The following is a 16,558-nucleotide window of genomic DNA, read 5'->3' as shown; positions in this document are numbered from 1 at the left end:
ACAGAAAGCCTCTTGTGTAAAGACTTTGAGTGTCTTGAGACAAGAAAGAAGACATACAATACTTAATTATAACGAAGGATATCACAAATGTTTGGCTTCAAAATACTTAAATTGAAAAAGGAAAAAATAGAAATAGATTTAAAAAAAATCATTGACATTAAATAAAACCACATTTTTGACACAATAGTCAGTATTTTCTTACCATTAACCAAATCAGCTTTTGAACTGTTTTCTATATGTTTGCATTCAATTTTTATTTTTTAACTTGTACAGCACCTTATGACTGTGTTTTGAAAGGTGCTATATAAATTAAGTTTATTATAAAAACATTTTTTAGCTGTATATCAGTCCTCAATTCCATATTGTGTCACTTTTAACTGGGCGGTATTTCTTCTAACTTCAACTCTGATAAGAAGACAATCAGACACATAAAGGACAAACAGTAAATCTCCACCACAGGATTCAGGGGATTGGTTGACACACACAATGCCCCTGAAGACCTGGCACCTCACACAGGTGACTGGTGGCAGTAGAGCAGCAGCACACCTCGAGGTAAACTGAGCCCAGATCTTATAGCTGGTTCTCCTGATCAAGCTGCTCCATCAGCGCTGCTCTATATTTACCATCATCTTGTGTTACACACATGAGGGATGGGAGGAGGGCGGCACTTAGGCAGCCCAGGGAGATGGACAAGGGTTAGCAGCTCAGCGACACTTTGATTAAACCCCAGCCATGGTGGGCCCGATGGTTAACTCAGGAACCCTTGATGACTCTCCCTCCCCTGGCTATTATGAACACCCCCTCCGCCGGACCCTGGCAGAAGCTGGTAAGCCGGCAACTAGGTACCAAACAGCTCTGTGTCACATGAGAGGCCTGGCTGGAGTCACAGCGGCCCAGGATACTATTCTTAGGTGCAGGAATGTACACAGTCGCCTCATGGCGAGCGCCGTAGCTCCTCATTGCAGAGCCTCGTCGTTTCTGTGTGTTGTGCCCCTTCTCGCGCCAGGAGAACACGACCCACTCTCTCTTTCTGAACTATGTTTTTCACCGTGCGCTTGGAGATGATTGTTTTTCAGACCACACTAACAAGACATCTTGGATATTGTTGACTTTCTGAGGGCGGGAGGTAAGGATTCACCCAGGCACAGATGTTGCTGATGGGCTGCAGCTTCACCAGGGAGAGATTTTACTCATTTGACACAAATCCTATTTTATTGAAAATGTTCTATTTGGCGACAACAGTAAATGATAACAAACAAATATGTTAAAAGAATAAATATGTACTTCTGAGTCAGACACTTCTACTGTAACATGACTGGAAGGACTCTGTGCCACATGCTAATACTTAATAATAATAGAAATAATAATAATAATGATAAAAACATTCTGATTTTGTGATGATCTATTGATAAATCTGATTATTTTTCGGACACATTATCGTGATACAAAGGAAAAAATTGGTAGAAGTCTACCTGAGTAATGTACAATAACATTATTGATAATTCGACTTATGGTAACTTTTAAATTCAGATGCAGTTTATTAAATTAAGCTCTCAGTCTCTCAGTACCTGTAGTTTTCTTTCAAAGCTCCCTAGAGAAAACTGTTGATGGAAAAATGTCACTAACAGCCTCTGGCATTTCATTGTGTACAATAATGATTAGTGGTCCAAATATATCAGACAGGCCAGGCCCGTAAGTGGGGGTAAACAAGTAGCTGTCCTGGGAGTGATTAGAAGACCTAATTGTTGTTAATAGCCCAATGAAATTCCTGCTATTTTAACAGCAGGGTCGTCACTAACCCGACAACCAGGGAGAGAAGGACTGAGAGGAGGGGTAGGGTTCATGAAAAAGCAAACACTACATATAGAAAATAGCATAGAGAGCTCCAGAAATATAAGTGATGGAAGAACAAATACAGATAAGTGTGTTGATTTAGCTCTGATAGTGTTTTGCAGTGATGAGCAGCTAAACACGAGATCTGTCTTACTTGGATGAATCAGGGTAAATTAGAAGGTGTTAGAAATAGAAACGTGTGAGTCAGTAATTCACATTAAGAGCAGCTGCCCGGCAGGAGCTAATAAATAAATGTGTTTACCATCCCGGGGATCCACATGGTTAGTATAATGAGCCAGATAAAAGTCACATGAAACAAATAGGCCAAATAGTTCCAGAGTGTATGTTGACATCCAATTTTTTAATACTATCAAATTAAACTGGTAAACAGCACACAATATCAACTTTAACATAAAGCCCATCGGGACACAGGCAGAGGTCAATAAGATGTGTGAGGGCTTTGGTATGTGCAGCTGTAGCAGCATTAAATAAGAACTTGAGCCGACCACTAACCCGGCTATTAACTGCATGTCAGTGTTTCATGTTAATGAGATGTCCTTGTTTGTTACTGTTGTTATTGTGTAAGGATGGACATGGTTTGTAGGGGAGAACGTAAACATACAGAGCTGTGAAACAATGATAAACTTACTAATGAACCAACTTATGTAATGTAGTAATTTACTGTAATAAATTCTTCATTACTTGAGAACATAATGCATTATACACATATTTGAAATAGAAGGAAAAATACCTGTATGGAAAAAGTGTCATGCCAAGTTCACAAGCAAAGTAGCATTTCAGTAGATTTGCCATTTTCAGAGGTCTAACTATCTTCTTTTGGAATATCAATTATTATCCTTAGTATTAATATATATTCTTCATATTCTTCTCAATCAGACTCCAGAAAGTCACATTTCCTGGCACATACACGCCTCTCAAACCACAAATGAGGTTTGATATGCTAAGTTCAGGTGTTAGAGGTGCTAGTCGGTGGGTTTATTCACTTTGTGCAGAGCTAGGCTAGTCGTTTCTCCCTGTTTCTATTCTTTATGTTAAGCTAACCGTGTCCTGGCAGTAGTTTCATGGATAATGTACAGATATAAGACTGGTTTTGATGTTATCATCAAACTCTCAGAAAGACAGGACATACCTTGCATAAGTATTCACCCCCTTTGGACTTTTCTACATTTTGTCATTGTAGGTATAACCACAGATTAAAATTTATTTCATCGTGAGTTTATGTAATGGACCAACACAAAATAGTGCATCATTTGGAAGTGGGGGGAAATATTACATGGATGTCACAATTATTTACAAATAAAAATCTGAAAAGTCTTGAGTGCATATGTATTCACCCCCTTTACTGTGAAACCCCTAACAAAGATCTGGTGCGACCAATTGCATTCACAAGTCACATTTGTAGTAAATAGGGTCCACCTGTCTGCAATTTAATCTCAGTATAAATACACCTGTTCTGTGACGGACTCAGAGTTGGAGATCATTACTGAACAAACAGCATCATGAAGACCAAGGAACTCACCAAACAGGTCAGGGATAAAGTTGTGGAGAAATATGAAGCAGGGATAGGTTATAAAAAAATATCCAGAGCTTTGAACATCTCTCTGAGCACCATAAAATCCATCATAAGAAAATGGAAAGAATATGGCACAACCGCAAACCTACCAAGAGGAGGCCGTCCACCCAAACTGAAGAGTCGGACAAGGAGAAAATTACTCAGAGAAGCAACCAGGAGGCCCATGGTTACTCTGGAGGAGTTGCAGAGATCCACAGCTGAGGTGGGAGAATCTGTCCAGTGTCCACAGGACAAGAAGCCAGAAGCCATGTGGGAGACACAGCAAACATGTGGAAGAAGGTGCTCTGGTCAGATGAGACCAAAATTGAACTTTTTGGCCTCAATGCAAAACGCTATGTGTGGCGAAAACCCAACTATGCCCATCACCCTGAGCACACCATCCCAACAGTGAAACATGGTGGTGGTAGCATCATGCTGTGGGGATGCTTCTCTTCAGCAGGTACAGGGAAACTGGTCAGAATAGAGGGAAAGATGGAAGGAGCCAAATACAGGGAAATCCTTGAAGAAAATCTGATGCAGTCTGCAAAAGACTTGAGACTGGGGCGGAGGTTCACCTTTCAGCAGGACAATGACCCTAAACATACAGCCAGAGCTACAAAGAAATGTCCCAGTCAAAGCCCAGACCTCAATCCAATAGAGAATCGATGGCAAGACTTGAAGATTGCGGTTCACAGACGGTCTCCATCCAATCTGACTGAGCTTCATCTTTTTTGCCAAGAAGAATGGACAAACCTTTCCATCTCTAGATGTGCAAAGCTGGTAGAGACATACCCCAAAAGATTTGCAGCTGTAATTGCAGCGAAAGGGGGTTCTACCAAGTATTGACCCAGGGGGGTGAATACTTATGCACCCAACAGATGTCAACTTTTTTGTTCTCATTATTGTTTGTGTCACAATAAAATGTATTTTGCACCTCCAAAGTACTATGCATGTTTTGTTGATCAAACGGGAAAAGGTTTATTTAAGTCTACTTGAATTCCAGTTAGTAACAGTACATAATGGAAAAAATTCCAAGGGGGGTGAATACTTATTCACCCTCCCTTGAAATACAGTGCAAGGCACTGTATTTCCCAATAAACTCAACTTCAACAGTTTTCCTTCAATTAAAAACGTTTTTTACTAGTCTAACATTTTCCTCTGTCCACAGAATGGCCTGTGGACCATGTGAAGTTTTCTCTTTCAAAGACACCGAGCTTCCCTCCAACCTCCTCGTCCAGCTCAACATCATGCGGCAGGAGCGCATCCTGACCGACGTCCTGCTCTGCACAGAGCATCAGGAGATCCCCTGCCACAGGAACGTCCTGGTGTCCAGCAGCCCGTACTTCCGAGCAATGTTCTGCAGCAACTTCCTGGAGAGCAGCCAGACCCGCGTGAACCTGAAGGGAATCTCCTCGAGCGTCATCAGTTGCATCGTGGACTACGTCTACACGGGCTGCATCTCCATCACGATGGAGATTGTGCTGCCGCTCATGCAGGCAGCATCCATGCTTCACTACGGAGGTCTCTTCGAGGCCTGCTCACTGTTTCTCCAGGGGCAGCTGAGTCCAGAGAACTGTCTGAGCATGATCCGCCTCTCGGAGATTCTCCACTGTGAGAGCTTGAGGGAGAGGGCCAAGGAGATGGCCGTGAGGTGCTTCTCTGACGTGGCTGCCACTGAGGACTTCTGCGAGCTGTCTCTCCCTGAGCTCATGTGCTACCTCGAAGATGACCGCCTTTGTGCCGAGGAGGAGCAGGTGTTTGAGACCCTGCTGGCGTGGATCCACCATGACCCGTTCTCACGACGCGGCGCGATCCACGACCTCTTCAAGAAGGTCCGTCTGCGCTACATCCACCCAACGTACCTCTTCCAGTTCATAGCCAATGACCCCCTGGTGCAGTCGTCCACACTGTGCACCGAGATCATCGATTCTGTACGTCGCCTGATGCTTACCGTCAGCAATAAGTGTAGCCGTGAGCTCAAGCCGCTGTGGACCACACCCAGACGCTACACCTGCAGAGAAACACTGGTGGTGGTTGGAGGACGCAAGAACAACGAACAAACCTCACGTGAAGCACTGCTGTACGACGAGAGGACCCATCGTTGGCAGTGGTTGGCCAAGCTCCCCCTGCGGCTCTACAGAGCTGCATACGTGTGCATACACAGCATCCTCTATGTGCTCGGCGGCCTGAGCCTGTGCATGACGTCGGGCGACAGCTCGGTCAGCGCCACAGTGTACACACTCTCCCTCAAGACCAACCAATGGAGGACTGCCGAGCCCATGTCGGAGCCACGATACGCCCACCAGAGTGTGTCCTACCTGCACTTTATTTTTGTGCTGGGAGGCATCGGGGTAGACAAGCGGATCTCTCAGTCGGTGGAGAGGTATAACAGCATGTTTAACCAGTGGGAGGCCATGGCGCCGATGCCCACAGCCGTGCTGCATCCGGCCGTCGCAGCAAGTGATCACAGGATCTATGTTTTTGGAGGGGAGGACGCCATGCAGAACCCAGTCAGGCTGATTCAGGTAGATAAGAGCAATGGATCAACACTCAAGAGCCAGGAATGGTTGACATACAAATTCAGACATGGCATACATCATTTAATTGTCAGAATATCTGTAGTTATTCAAAGGGCTAGTTCACCGAAAAATTCAAATTCAATCATTATCAACTCAGCTCTTTGGGTTACGCTCGGATGAAATCACAGGAGCAGTATGGAGGCCTTTTTTATGTTGTTTTCTTACATTTGAAGAATTGGTTGTCATTTATATCAATTGTATTGGATTTGGCTGCAACGCTGCTCACCCTGATATTTCCACAGTGGTTTGTGGACTCAAACACTTCAACCCCCTCCCCATCGGAAAAGTGGAGAGGGATAATGAGAGAATTTTCATTTTTGAGTGAACCATCCCTTTAGGTTCTTTAGAAAGTCAGCACATGTTGAATCTAAAAAGCAGAATGAGTGTTGATTTGTGTCGTCTGTCAACAGGTTTATCACATCGCTCGCAATTCGTGGTCGAGGCTGGAGACGAGGACGGTGAAAAACGTTTGTGCCCCAGCTGCCGTCATAGAGGACAGGATCTACATCATAGGAGGTGAGTTCAGACTTAATAAGTTGTTGTCCCAAGTGTTTACAAAGTGAAAGGCCAGATATTATATTACTGACTTCTGCTGTGGAACTCCAAACTTGTTTTATGTCCGAATTCTCTGACATGCGACACCTGAACTCCTCACAACCAAAGGGGCACATCTTCCCTCATAGCACTTTGCCAATGTTAAGCAACATTCACATTATATCCATTATTTTCAGATGTGGACTGTTACACATTTGTTGTCTTGTGAGTATTTCACCACAGTGTAATCTGGGTTGACTGATACTGACAGCAGTGCCCATATTAATTGTGCTGGTGACACTCCGATGTTGTGTGTTTGATTGTTATCAAAAAACAGTGGCTCAGAGGAATCGGCTACAACCAGGCAAACAGGGTCTGTGGGTTTTTCATCTGATATTTATAAGAATCTTAACACCTGACCTCACCTGAAAATCTAATTTCCAGGGTACACCAGGCGAATGATCGCCTACGACACCAAAGCCAACAAGTTTGTCAAGTGCGAGAATCTGAAGGAGCGAAGGATGCACCACAGCGCGACGGTGATCAACAACAAGCTCTACGTCACCGGTGGACGCATCCTCAACAGCCAAGATGTCATCGAGGACTCAGACTGCTTCGAGTGTTACGACCCAAAGACGGACGTTTGGACGTCAAAAGGCTCTTTGCCGTACAAGCTCTTCGACCATGGCTCCCTGCCACTGGTCTGTGTATCCAATAGACCCAACCCACCATGACCTTTCATCCAATCTGCCGCTTTTGGTAAATATTGGCTAGAAGTTCTCCACCTCCCTCTTGTGATGATCTATCGGCCTCTAGCTTCATAAATGGGAAACCATTTTGTAACAGACTGCATTCCCTTATGCGGCTCAGTCTCTGCCGCAGCTTAGCGGGACGTTAATCCAGGCTGACTTCACGGTGTCAATCAAAGACGAGCTTGGACCGACGTGCAGAGCCGTCATGTCTGAGGCACCTGGGGGGGAACCGAACCCCGGAGATGACAAGAGGCCGTCTGCACAACAAGCAGCTGCTCTGACACAGAATCCAAAAAGCTCTTTCCGCAGACGGCTGCACGCGTTTGATGCTAACTTAACGTGTTAATGTGTTAATTTCACACAGCGGAGGACTCGCAGCTGTTCTGCAAAAACTGAACACTTGTTGAATATCTGTACGTGTTTATTAAAATGTCCGATCAGACAGTCGCACTTTGAAGAAAACACATTCCTCCATGACCCTCATGCTTCTAACCGGGTTAACATGAAAATGATGAAGTGTGACAAGCTCCCATGGCAAAGTCCCTCATGGTGGATCTTTATTGCTCTATATGGCTGACATGTAGCCAAGAAGAACAGTTTTATTGAAATGACTTTATCCTGTTTTGTTGGTTTAATCCACGACTCTGAGATCTATTCCTGTTACCCCCTAACAAAGCATGTTTTGTGTTTTATTTTTCATCTTGTGTCGTTGTTACAAGAAAATGGCTTCTCAGGCAGCTCCGATGATGTGAGGAAATGTGACACTCCTATCTTTGAATGTAAAGGGCCTGCTGGGTATGCAGTGACCTGCTACTCGCAGTAATAACTGAAAAGGGTTTTGGGGACATCAGTGATCTGACATCATCCTCCAATCTCCTGAGGAAACAACGAGACAACATAGGAAGATGCCAGATGTCCCAGAAGAAAGGAAAATTCAAAATAGAATCTCTTCTTGGTCTTTCCTTTTCCTCCTCGACATTACTGAGCTCCATTCGAGATCTACATGAGATTTAGACTTTTTTCTCATATGTTTTAAATTTAGCTCCTGAGAAATAACTCCACTCTAGTCGCAGCCTGATCCTCAGTGAAGATCTTAAAAGGCTTCCATTTCTGTCTCCAGCCGGGTTGGGAGAAACGGATCAGAATTGAGTAATATTCAAAAAATAATTTATTTATTTATCATGGGGCAAAGAAAAGACAGTGAGCCAATGAGATTGTGAAGACATATCTTACCCAGAAGCGTTTCACAGAACCTGGGAGGCCCTGCACAATTGTCTTGGCTTTGGAGTAATGTAACCAGCCGTCCTCTGGGGGGGGCCCCTCTCTGTTTGGGACCCCAAGCAAATGCCTGGCATCCGAATCCTGTTGAAACGCCCCTGGTCTTATCATCACTGCGTCTTCTTCCTGTATCGTGACCCCAGGTGATGGTTTACATGGAAAATATTTCACCTAATCATCTGATCAAATCATCTGTTTGTTTGAGTCCCTAATCCTCTGCATCGTGCACAATGTGCTGCTGTTACTTGCACAAGTGAAAGATCTTTCTTTTTTGTATTGTACGTCTATAAATGATCATGGATTTCCCTGTGTGTGTGTTTTGGAACACTGACGTAGGTTTTTCCAGAACGTGGTGACAAAACAAACACAATCCTCTTTTGAATTTATTGCTTTAGTGTCCCAACGCATCAGAACAACTGGTGGAGTCTCCGCTTACTGGTCCCCAGTCGAACTTAAATGCTCCCCCAGTTGTCTGCAGAGCGTCTGAGTCATGTTCCCTTCATACACAGGAGCACATGGTTGACACAGACACACGTACAGTGAGACTGACATGTGGCGACCTCTTGATCCCCCAGAGCACATTCCTGTCACACGGAGCGTCAGCCAGCATGTGGGAGCTCCACATGTGGCCTAAATATGTAGCTACACCCCCAACCCACACACGAACACACACACACATACATAACAACCACCAGGCTCAACATGTATACAGTCCTTCAGTGAAGCTGACTTAAGGGGAAGAGATCTAGGATCAGATTTCTGTCTTAGCATTTTGATCCCGGCCCATTAGTGGCAAAACATTGAATCTCGTCTCAGAGCAGCGGCCAGGAGGGAATTTCATAACACCCCACATTAGCAAGCTCAGACTGTCAGTGGGTTTGAGTCCCCCCTCGTTAGCCTGGTCCCTCTGAAGGCCTGACAACAGCCCTGTGTGTGTGTGTGTATATGTGTGTTCATGTTCTGGTGTCTGGACCCAAATCCTCATCAGGACAAAGCTAAGACTTTAAAAATCGGAACACTTCTGAGTCAAGTGTCATCCTCAACGTTTAGGACCAACACTGTGTGACTTTTCACTGAGCTGCTGCTGAATGCGAAGCCTATTCAGACTTTTTATTGACTGTGTGTGCGTCGCTGTGTGTCCATAGAAAACAGTGTGAGGGTCACGGCTCAGCCAGGTTATTTTCAGGGTCTGTTACTAACCCATCACGGGGTAACATTTCATTGCTAGGCTGCACAAACACACACAGGAGCAGCATGCATGAAGCAACACACACATTGTACATACAAACCAATATCTACCACTATACAAATTATGCTGTATAACAAACAGTTTCTGAAAACTCTTCAAGAAGTATTAGTCAATATTTAGTTACTTTTTTTTATATGTAGTGGCTGGTTGTGAAATCAGTTCTCATTAACAGAACAGTGGAGTTTTTTTTTTATGTAAATAGAAATGTTACAAACAGAGCAACCTTTACCATAAATTATTAAGGAGGGCACTCACTAGAGCACATACCTCCAACAAGTCCCAACCATCATTCAATCAAGCTGCACCCAATCACACACACTCATCAGTTCATCCAGATCCAGGATGTATTCTCTGAGAAATCAAGGGAAATGTTAAAACAAATCTCACCAGTGGAAATAAAAACACACACAGAACATTTAATGAAAATAAGCAACAGGTTTTATTTTATTTTCAATACCAGAGTAAAACAACATAAAAACCATGTCAACCATCATGAAACCAGGAAAATCTTCAGGCGGTGAATCTAGAGCTACTTGCAGGTGGAGGTCATACATGCATTTAAGTATTTAAGTTTGAATGGACACGTTTTAAAATGATTTCTATTTTAGTTGGTCAGCTGTCGAGATAGATTTTGAATGGCAGCATTTTACACTATCAACATTATCCAATATATCAACTCTGGAGAAGTGTTGCAATGCTGTACACAGCTTGTACCACAAGATGTCGCTAAGAAAACAGGATGAGGCGAGGAAAACAGAGAGGTTTCCCCTTCACTGCCCTCTGCTGGCGATAACTTTGAAATTCTGCAACAGGGTACGAACGATGATGATTTTATTATAATTTCTTTGATAAAAACAAATAGGTCACAGTTCAGCATGCACACATTCGTTACACAGGTCCAAAGTAGAGCTGATCGAAGGGACTAATCTACTGGAACATGGCATCAGTTGACAAGCTGGTCAGGCTTTGTGATCATTTGGTGACAACGGTCACAGAACGCAAGATGAACACCAAATGTTTTAAGTGTATACTTTATATTCAGGTTGGTCTATAATGTTCACGGAGCTCCTTCACTGACAGTTATTAACTTAAACGTTTCCTACATTCAAGTCAGTGGAGTGTTTAGTTTGAGCCATTATTCTTCCTTTGGAAACAAACCTTCAGACATTCACACACACACACACACACACACACCTTCATTCATGAGGAACCCTGGGAGATGGCACCATGGACCCAGATGTAACAAATAAAGATTAATTATTATTATCATCAATTTATTAAGACAAAATAAACCTCAACATAAACAATAAACTGGTCCAATAAAAGTGCTATTTGCGCTTTAGGAATATCTTAACACTGAGGAGTTTATGAACTATACAATAGAAATAAAAATCATACTATCAACACAAATATAAGGACACTAATAATAAAAAGGTCTGCGAGTAAAATTACATCAAATTAAAGAAACCCCGGAGGGAGGAATCCTAGAACATGGTAAAATTATATTTCTACTTCATTTGAGTTTTTGTTTATATTAAATTTTGGAATAATTAAAATATACAGCATGTACACATTCACATCCCACGTTTCTGTGCTTGATTTGCGCAGCTTGGAACATGGCAGGGTAGAGACACCAAGAACAATGCAGAACCCTCAAATGTCCCCCATTGAGTTTATATATCACACATATGTACAGTAGGTCCATGACTACAAAGGCATTCAAAGAAAAATACATTTTGGCACCAGGCACAGAATTTGAATATACATTACAACTAAAAGCTGAACCCCCCACCGTGAAAAATAAACCGACTCTTCTTAAACCCCTAGTGTGTTTGTGATAACGCATTAAATGTGACTAAAAAGTGAGTGATGATGTAACATTTGGCATACTTGTTGCTGGAAGAATAAAGGGGGGGAGGGGGAGTGGGAGGGGATCGTCCCCGGCAGACCTGACACGAGGATCAACAGTGCATTTCTGTCACAAAAGACAATCGGTTGTTCTTCCTGAGTGCTCGAAGTAAACAGGAACTGGAAAACTTATTGGGCGCTAAGATCAGGATCAGGATCAGGGTTGGGCGTCGATGCTATTTACACAAACATCACTGCAGCCTTTGGCTTTCTGTGTCGTCTAACCCTGCTCTCGAGTCACATACACATTCTCTTACCTGGTTCACAACAGTGACATCGGCAGCTCAGCGTGTCCATCACTGCTGCTGATAGACACATGGCTCTCTTTCGTGATCTGGCAGCTACTGACTAGTCAAGACCAATCAGAGCGTGCCATCTTTTCCTGAGATGGGGGGGTAAGGTATAAGAACCTTTTCTACCTTTGGGGTGGGACAGACTGGCTTCATGGCTTCATTTTTTTTCTTTTAATCACTATTTACATAAACTGTGGTAAACCAGTCCGGGTAGCGTAAGAGGAGATTTTGATTCTTCATGGAATGAATAAACTCAGCATAACAAAAGTGCACAGGAGCAGTGCTACACCTCGTTGATGGTGCGCTCCGAGGGCCGGAAGTTGACGGAGTTGGACGATGACATGTAGAAGGATTGAGTTTTGCGATTGCGATTGAGGCGGGCGCGCTTGCTGGCCACGCACAGGCTGCGCCTGCTGGACGCGATGATCTCCGTGATGAACTTCTTGCAGTCTACACACACCTCCATGGCGACCCAGTCCTCCGTCAGCTCCTTGGGCAGCTCCGGCTCGCCCTCTGGCCGCTCGTCTTTGCTGCTGCTGCCGCCGCCATGTTTGGACGACCTGAGGATGAAGGGAGAAAACGAAGACATTTGTACGTTTCCTCCTAGAATTACCACACTGCCATTGCTTGTCCCTCCCAATCATTGCAGTTTCTGTCTAAACATTTTATGAGATTACCCTGACCTTTGACCACTGAACTCTTAATTATGTAATAATCGGAACAATTCCCATAAAGGCAGACTTTGCGAGCTCCACAGTAACTTACTTGGAAACACTCCTGCGCAGGCTGTGTCGAATTTGTCCAGAACCGAACGGGTTCTTCTCAGGCTCGGCTGCAGACGCATCCCTTGCCTCGTCTTTAGCCACAGCACTGGGGCCCAGGGAGTAAATGGGCAAGGTGGAATAAGGCTTCGATGGAAGACGCATCTGAAGGTGAAGGATAGACAAAATGATTAAAACCGTTTATTCTGTATTTATAGAAAACACGCCGGTTATCATGACTCATAGTTTAAATCTTTTTTAAAGCAAAGTGATTGTGAGTGTGTTAAATATACAGACGTTGACAGCCTCCTACCTTTTTACAGCACTGGGAGCACACAGGCCTGGAAAAGATAAAAATGAACTGTTTAATTAGATATTACTGAACAGTAGCTGTCATTCAGACTAATGTAGATTTAAACAAGTTACACTAAATTGTTTTGAGCTGTGTCCAGTACGACAGATATGAAGGAATATCGGAGTCACAGAATTTTATTTCAGTGTTTCTAAAACAATTCAATGTACCTTTTGCAGAATTGGCAGGTGTAGGACCAGGTGAAGAGGGAGAACCTCTTGGTCCGACATGAGAAACAAAGCTGGAGAGGAAAATATGTGGTGAAGTAACTGACATTTGAATGCGTCCGAAAACATCAGGCTGAGTGAGGACGACCTACTTTTCCTTTCTTCAGAGCGTTGTAGATTTCTTTGTACTGCTGGAACTTCTCCAGCTCCGCCTTGACCAGAACCTGTCTGATGTGCATCACCTCCTCCACCGTCAGGGCCAGACACTCCGCCGGGTAACAGAACTCCTCCTGGAAGAAGAGACTCAACATGTCAGCAAACTGCCTCAGCGTTCACAGATCAGTGAACAGATGATATGAAACATATAGCTAAATGCAAAACTAAAGAAATACTGAGAATCCCACGAAACACAAGCACCCAGCAATCACCACTTAATCAGAAAAGCAAACATGCGGTGAGATGGTGGAGGTGAGAGCAGGCAACAATGTGAAATGATGCCTCCAGTGACACACAACACCTGCCATATTGGTGGTCCTCAGCTTTTCACAATAGGTTTCCTTTCTCTTTACTCTAGTGCTGACTAAAGCTCCATTTTAAAACAATCTAAAATAAGACTCGAGAGATCTCCTGTTCACACAGATGGTCACGACACAAGGTCTCATTTATGCGTGAGAGGGAAGAAGACAAGAGAAGAAAAGGACGTAGAAGAGAGGAGGAAGAAGAACAGGGAAGAGGAAAAGGGAAGGAGGAAGATAAAAAAGGGAAGAAGAACAGGGAAGAGGAAAAGAAAAGGAGGAAGAAGAAGAAAAAAAAGAAGAGGAAGGAGAAGATGCGATTATCCTCGACTGATTGGGATTTGATAAACTGCTGTGTGAGAGTGCACCAGAGAATAAGGTAGTGAGAGAGTTTAATAAACCCAACCAGTGGTTATCAACCCCCCGAAGAGCCTCCTTCTTTCTCTCCTGCTTGGTTACTCTACATCCTTGATTCAGCCCCTATTCACCTAACACCCAAGTCTGCTGCGTTACGTCTGTACTGTGTTCTGGATGAGTTCCCCCACACAGTGCTCTGAACGTTTGATGGTGAAATGGGATCACATGCAGTTTAAACGGTCACATACCGAGCCCTGCGCTCCACTGGCAGCTTCCACCTGACCAGAGGGAACAGGACATTCACACAGGAGCACGACCTCGGATCTTAACAAGCTAATCACTTCATGAAATTTAATACAACTCAATGAGCTCGTTAGGCTCGGTCAGTTATTTCATTATTTACAGGAAAAGATTCCAAAACATTATGTCTTATACATGATTTCTTCTCATATGTGGCATGAAGCAACAGTCAGTGAGTAACAGAGTCTCATGATTCATCATCTGACAGCGTCCATCTCACAAGGAGAACTGTTCACTAACACGGCAGCCGTCATCCTTCAGCTCCTTGTGTCATTTCTTCTGCTCTTGGACATCACACATCACAGCTGGTGTCGACTAACGTGCTGCCGACTGTTTGGACCCTGAGACTAATCCTACACAAACAATATGGATGGTGATGGGCAAGGAGGGTTTTTGACAAAGTTACCTTGGAGCTGGGATCCGCCATCAGCTGCAGCAATTTACAAGACAGAAAATAACTGCGAGTAAGTCTTTGGGACACGACAGTCGAGCAGTGTAAACACGTTATTGAGACATGAGCACCACAAGGGGGGGGGGCTGCAACAAAGATCTTAGTGTTCAACAGAAACACAACACCTGGTTTTGCTGTAAACTGTAAATGCTATTTTTAGACTAGAGCCTATCACAGACATCCATGTTTATATTTGCAGATATGACAAATTAGCAGAATAAATAATGCAGAGGAGAGATTTATTTACGTTTCTAGATTTTACCTATATATGTATATACATTTATTCTTCATTTTTTTATTCTTCATTTATTCTTCATGTCTTACATTATTTATCGATATATATATCGATAAATAATGTTTTTATTCCCCAATATTGGCATCGTGATTGGCCCCAAGAAATCGGAGGGGCTCTACTTTGGTCTGCCTAGAACTTTCAAAAGTTGAATTATTCTCCTTCTTGATGGGAGGTTGTTTTAAGTGAATCATCAGCAATATCAGACTAATAAAGTGAAAAAAAGGACATGACAAGTGGTGCTCAAGACCAACTTTCCTCTGGCTCATATTTAAAATAGCAATAGAAGAGAAACCTATTTTAAAACTTAAAGTAGGAGATACTGTGAAATTTCAATAACAGCTTGTTACAACCACGAGAACCGTCCTATTCGTGTCTTCTGATGCGACGACCTTCTGCTGCTAGGAGCTGGGGCCTCGGCCATTTAACTAACAAGTGGTGAGAACAAACCAGTTCCATCTAAATGCCCTTCGCAGCAGCCGCCTGTCCTGTGGTTTCAATTACATGCATCAACCTCAGGAGAATCATACGACCAGCACAGAGCAGCTCAGAGAACCAGTGACCTCATGCCAAACAAATGACCAGTCACAGGACGGGACCGGCTTCAACAGACATATATTGTGCGTCCGGTGTTGTTGGGAGACGTAGCCATGGTAACAGGCTGGGTTATATAATACACGATGTCCCGGTTCAGGACTAAAACCCTGCTTTTTATAAAGATATATCTTATAAGATTTGAGGATATCATAGGTACAACAGTAGAGAACGTAAAATCATATTATAGTTTAATAATGTAACAAAGTGTTTTTCCACTTGGGCAGAAAATCTGTTGTGTCTGATGAAATGTAGAAGATTAAAAACCGGTCATCGACCTGAGGGGCTTCACTCATTTATTCTTTCAGGTCTTATTATAACTTGTTGGTTAACATACCAGAGACTTGGAGCTCTGTCTGGACGGAGGCCTAAAGGGCCTGACGCTGGTGGGGGCGTCCTTCTCCAGGGTGTGCCTCCTCCGTGGAGACCGACGCTTGTCTGGCTGCGGGGTGGCGGAGATGGGCAGGAAGTTTGGAGGAGCTGGAGACATAGGGACAAAAGAAATTGATAAATAAAGATTACACGAGAGTGATTACAATGAATATTTGGCAAAAGGATGAGCATAATATGTTAAAGTATATTCAAGGTAATACTCCTACCCTTCTTCCCTGTGACAGACTCGGGTGACGTGTCCTCCATTAGAGACGTGGACATACTCGAGCTGCTCTGTGTGGTCTCCTCCTGTTACACAGAACATTTCACACAGTCAATGTCAGCTCTCAAGGACATTTCACCTTGTTTTTATAGCGTCAAATGTCGAATTAAAACAA

The 16,558-nt window shown here is 43.6% G+C and overlaps 2 protein-coding genes across 8 annotated transcripts in view; one reads left to right on the top strand and one right to left on the bottom strand.

Annotated features, from left to right (window-relative positions):
- Window positions 1-729: 729 nt before the first annotated feature.
- On the top strand, window positions 730-8,855 carry klhl38a (kelch-like family member 38a). 2 transcript variants are annotated; one of them, XM_062409222.1, is made up of 4 exons: window positions 730-826; window positions 4,575-5,931; window positions 6,396-6,501; window positions 6,964-8,855. In XM_062409222.1, the coding sequence occupies exons 2-4, from the start codon at window positions 4,576-4,578 to the stop codon at window positions 7,251-7,253; spliced, it is 1,752 nt and encodes a 583-aa protein (XP_062265206.1). In that variant the 5' UTR covers window positions 730-826; window position 4,575; the 3' UTR covers window positions 7,254-8,855. The 2 variants fall into 2 exon arrangements, with proteins under 2 accessions (XP_062265206.1, XP_062265207.1); XM_062409223.1 differs by lacking the exon at window positions 730-826 and adding an exon at window positions 992-1,126.
- A 1,358-nt stretch (window positions 8,856-10,213) lies between these two features.
- Window positions 10,214-16,558, bottom strand: part of spire1a (spire-type actin nucleation factor 1a) — a 29,541-nt gene continuing 23,196 nt past the window's right edge. For 2 of the 6 annotated variants that reach the window (XM_062410289.1, XM_062410290.1), the window contains exons 11-19: window positions 16,388-16,469; window positions 16,126-16,268; window positions 14,858-14,881; window positions 14,400-14,429; window positions 13,432-13,569; window positions 13,283-13,353; window positions 13,074-13,101; window positions 12,765-12,925; window positions 10,214-12,559 (exon numbers count right to left, since the gene is read on the bottom strand). In XM_062410289.1, the coding sequence (XP_062266273.1) occupies window positions 12,283-12,559; window positions 12,765-12,925; window positions 13,074-13,101; window positions 13,283-13,353; window positions 13,432-13,569; window positions 14,400-14,429; window positions 14,858-14,881; window positions 16,126-16,268; window positions 16,388-16,469 (954 nt within the window). In that variant the 3' untranslated portion in view covers window positions 10,214-12,282. The remainder of the gene's footprint in view (window positions 12,560-12,764; window positions 12,926-13,073; window positions 13,102-13,282; window positions 13,354-13,431; window positions 13,570-14,399; window positions 14,430-14,857; window positions 14,882-16,125; window positions 16,269-16,387; window positions 16,470-16,558) is intronic. The other 4 variants (XM_062410291.1, XM_062410293.1, XM_062410292.1 and 1 more) reach the window with 2 other exon arrangements.

Source organism: Platichthys flesus, chromosome 17, assembly GCF_949316205.1.
Source record: "Platichthys flesus chromosome 17, fPlaFle2.1, whole genome shotgun sequence".
NCBI classification, from domain to species: Eukaryota; Metazoa; Chordata; class Actinopteri; order Pleuronectiformes; family Pleuronectidae; genus Platichthys; species Platichthys flesus.
Note: the sequence above shows the minus strand (reverse complement) of the source record. Positions and strands in the feature narration are given on the sequence as shown.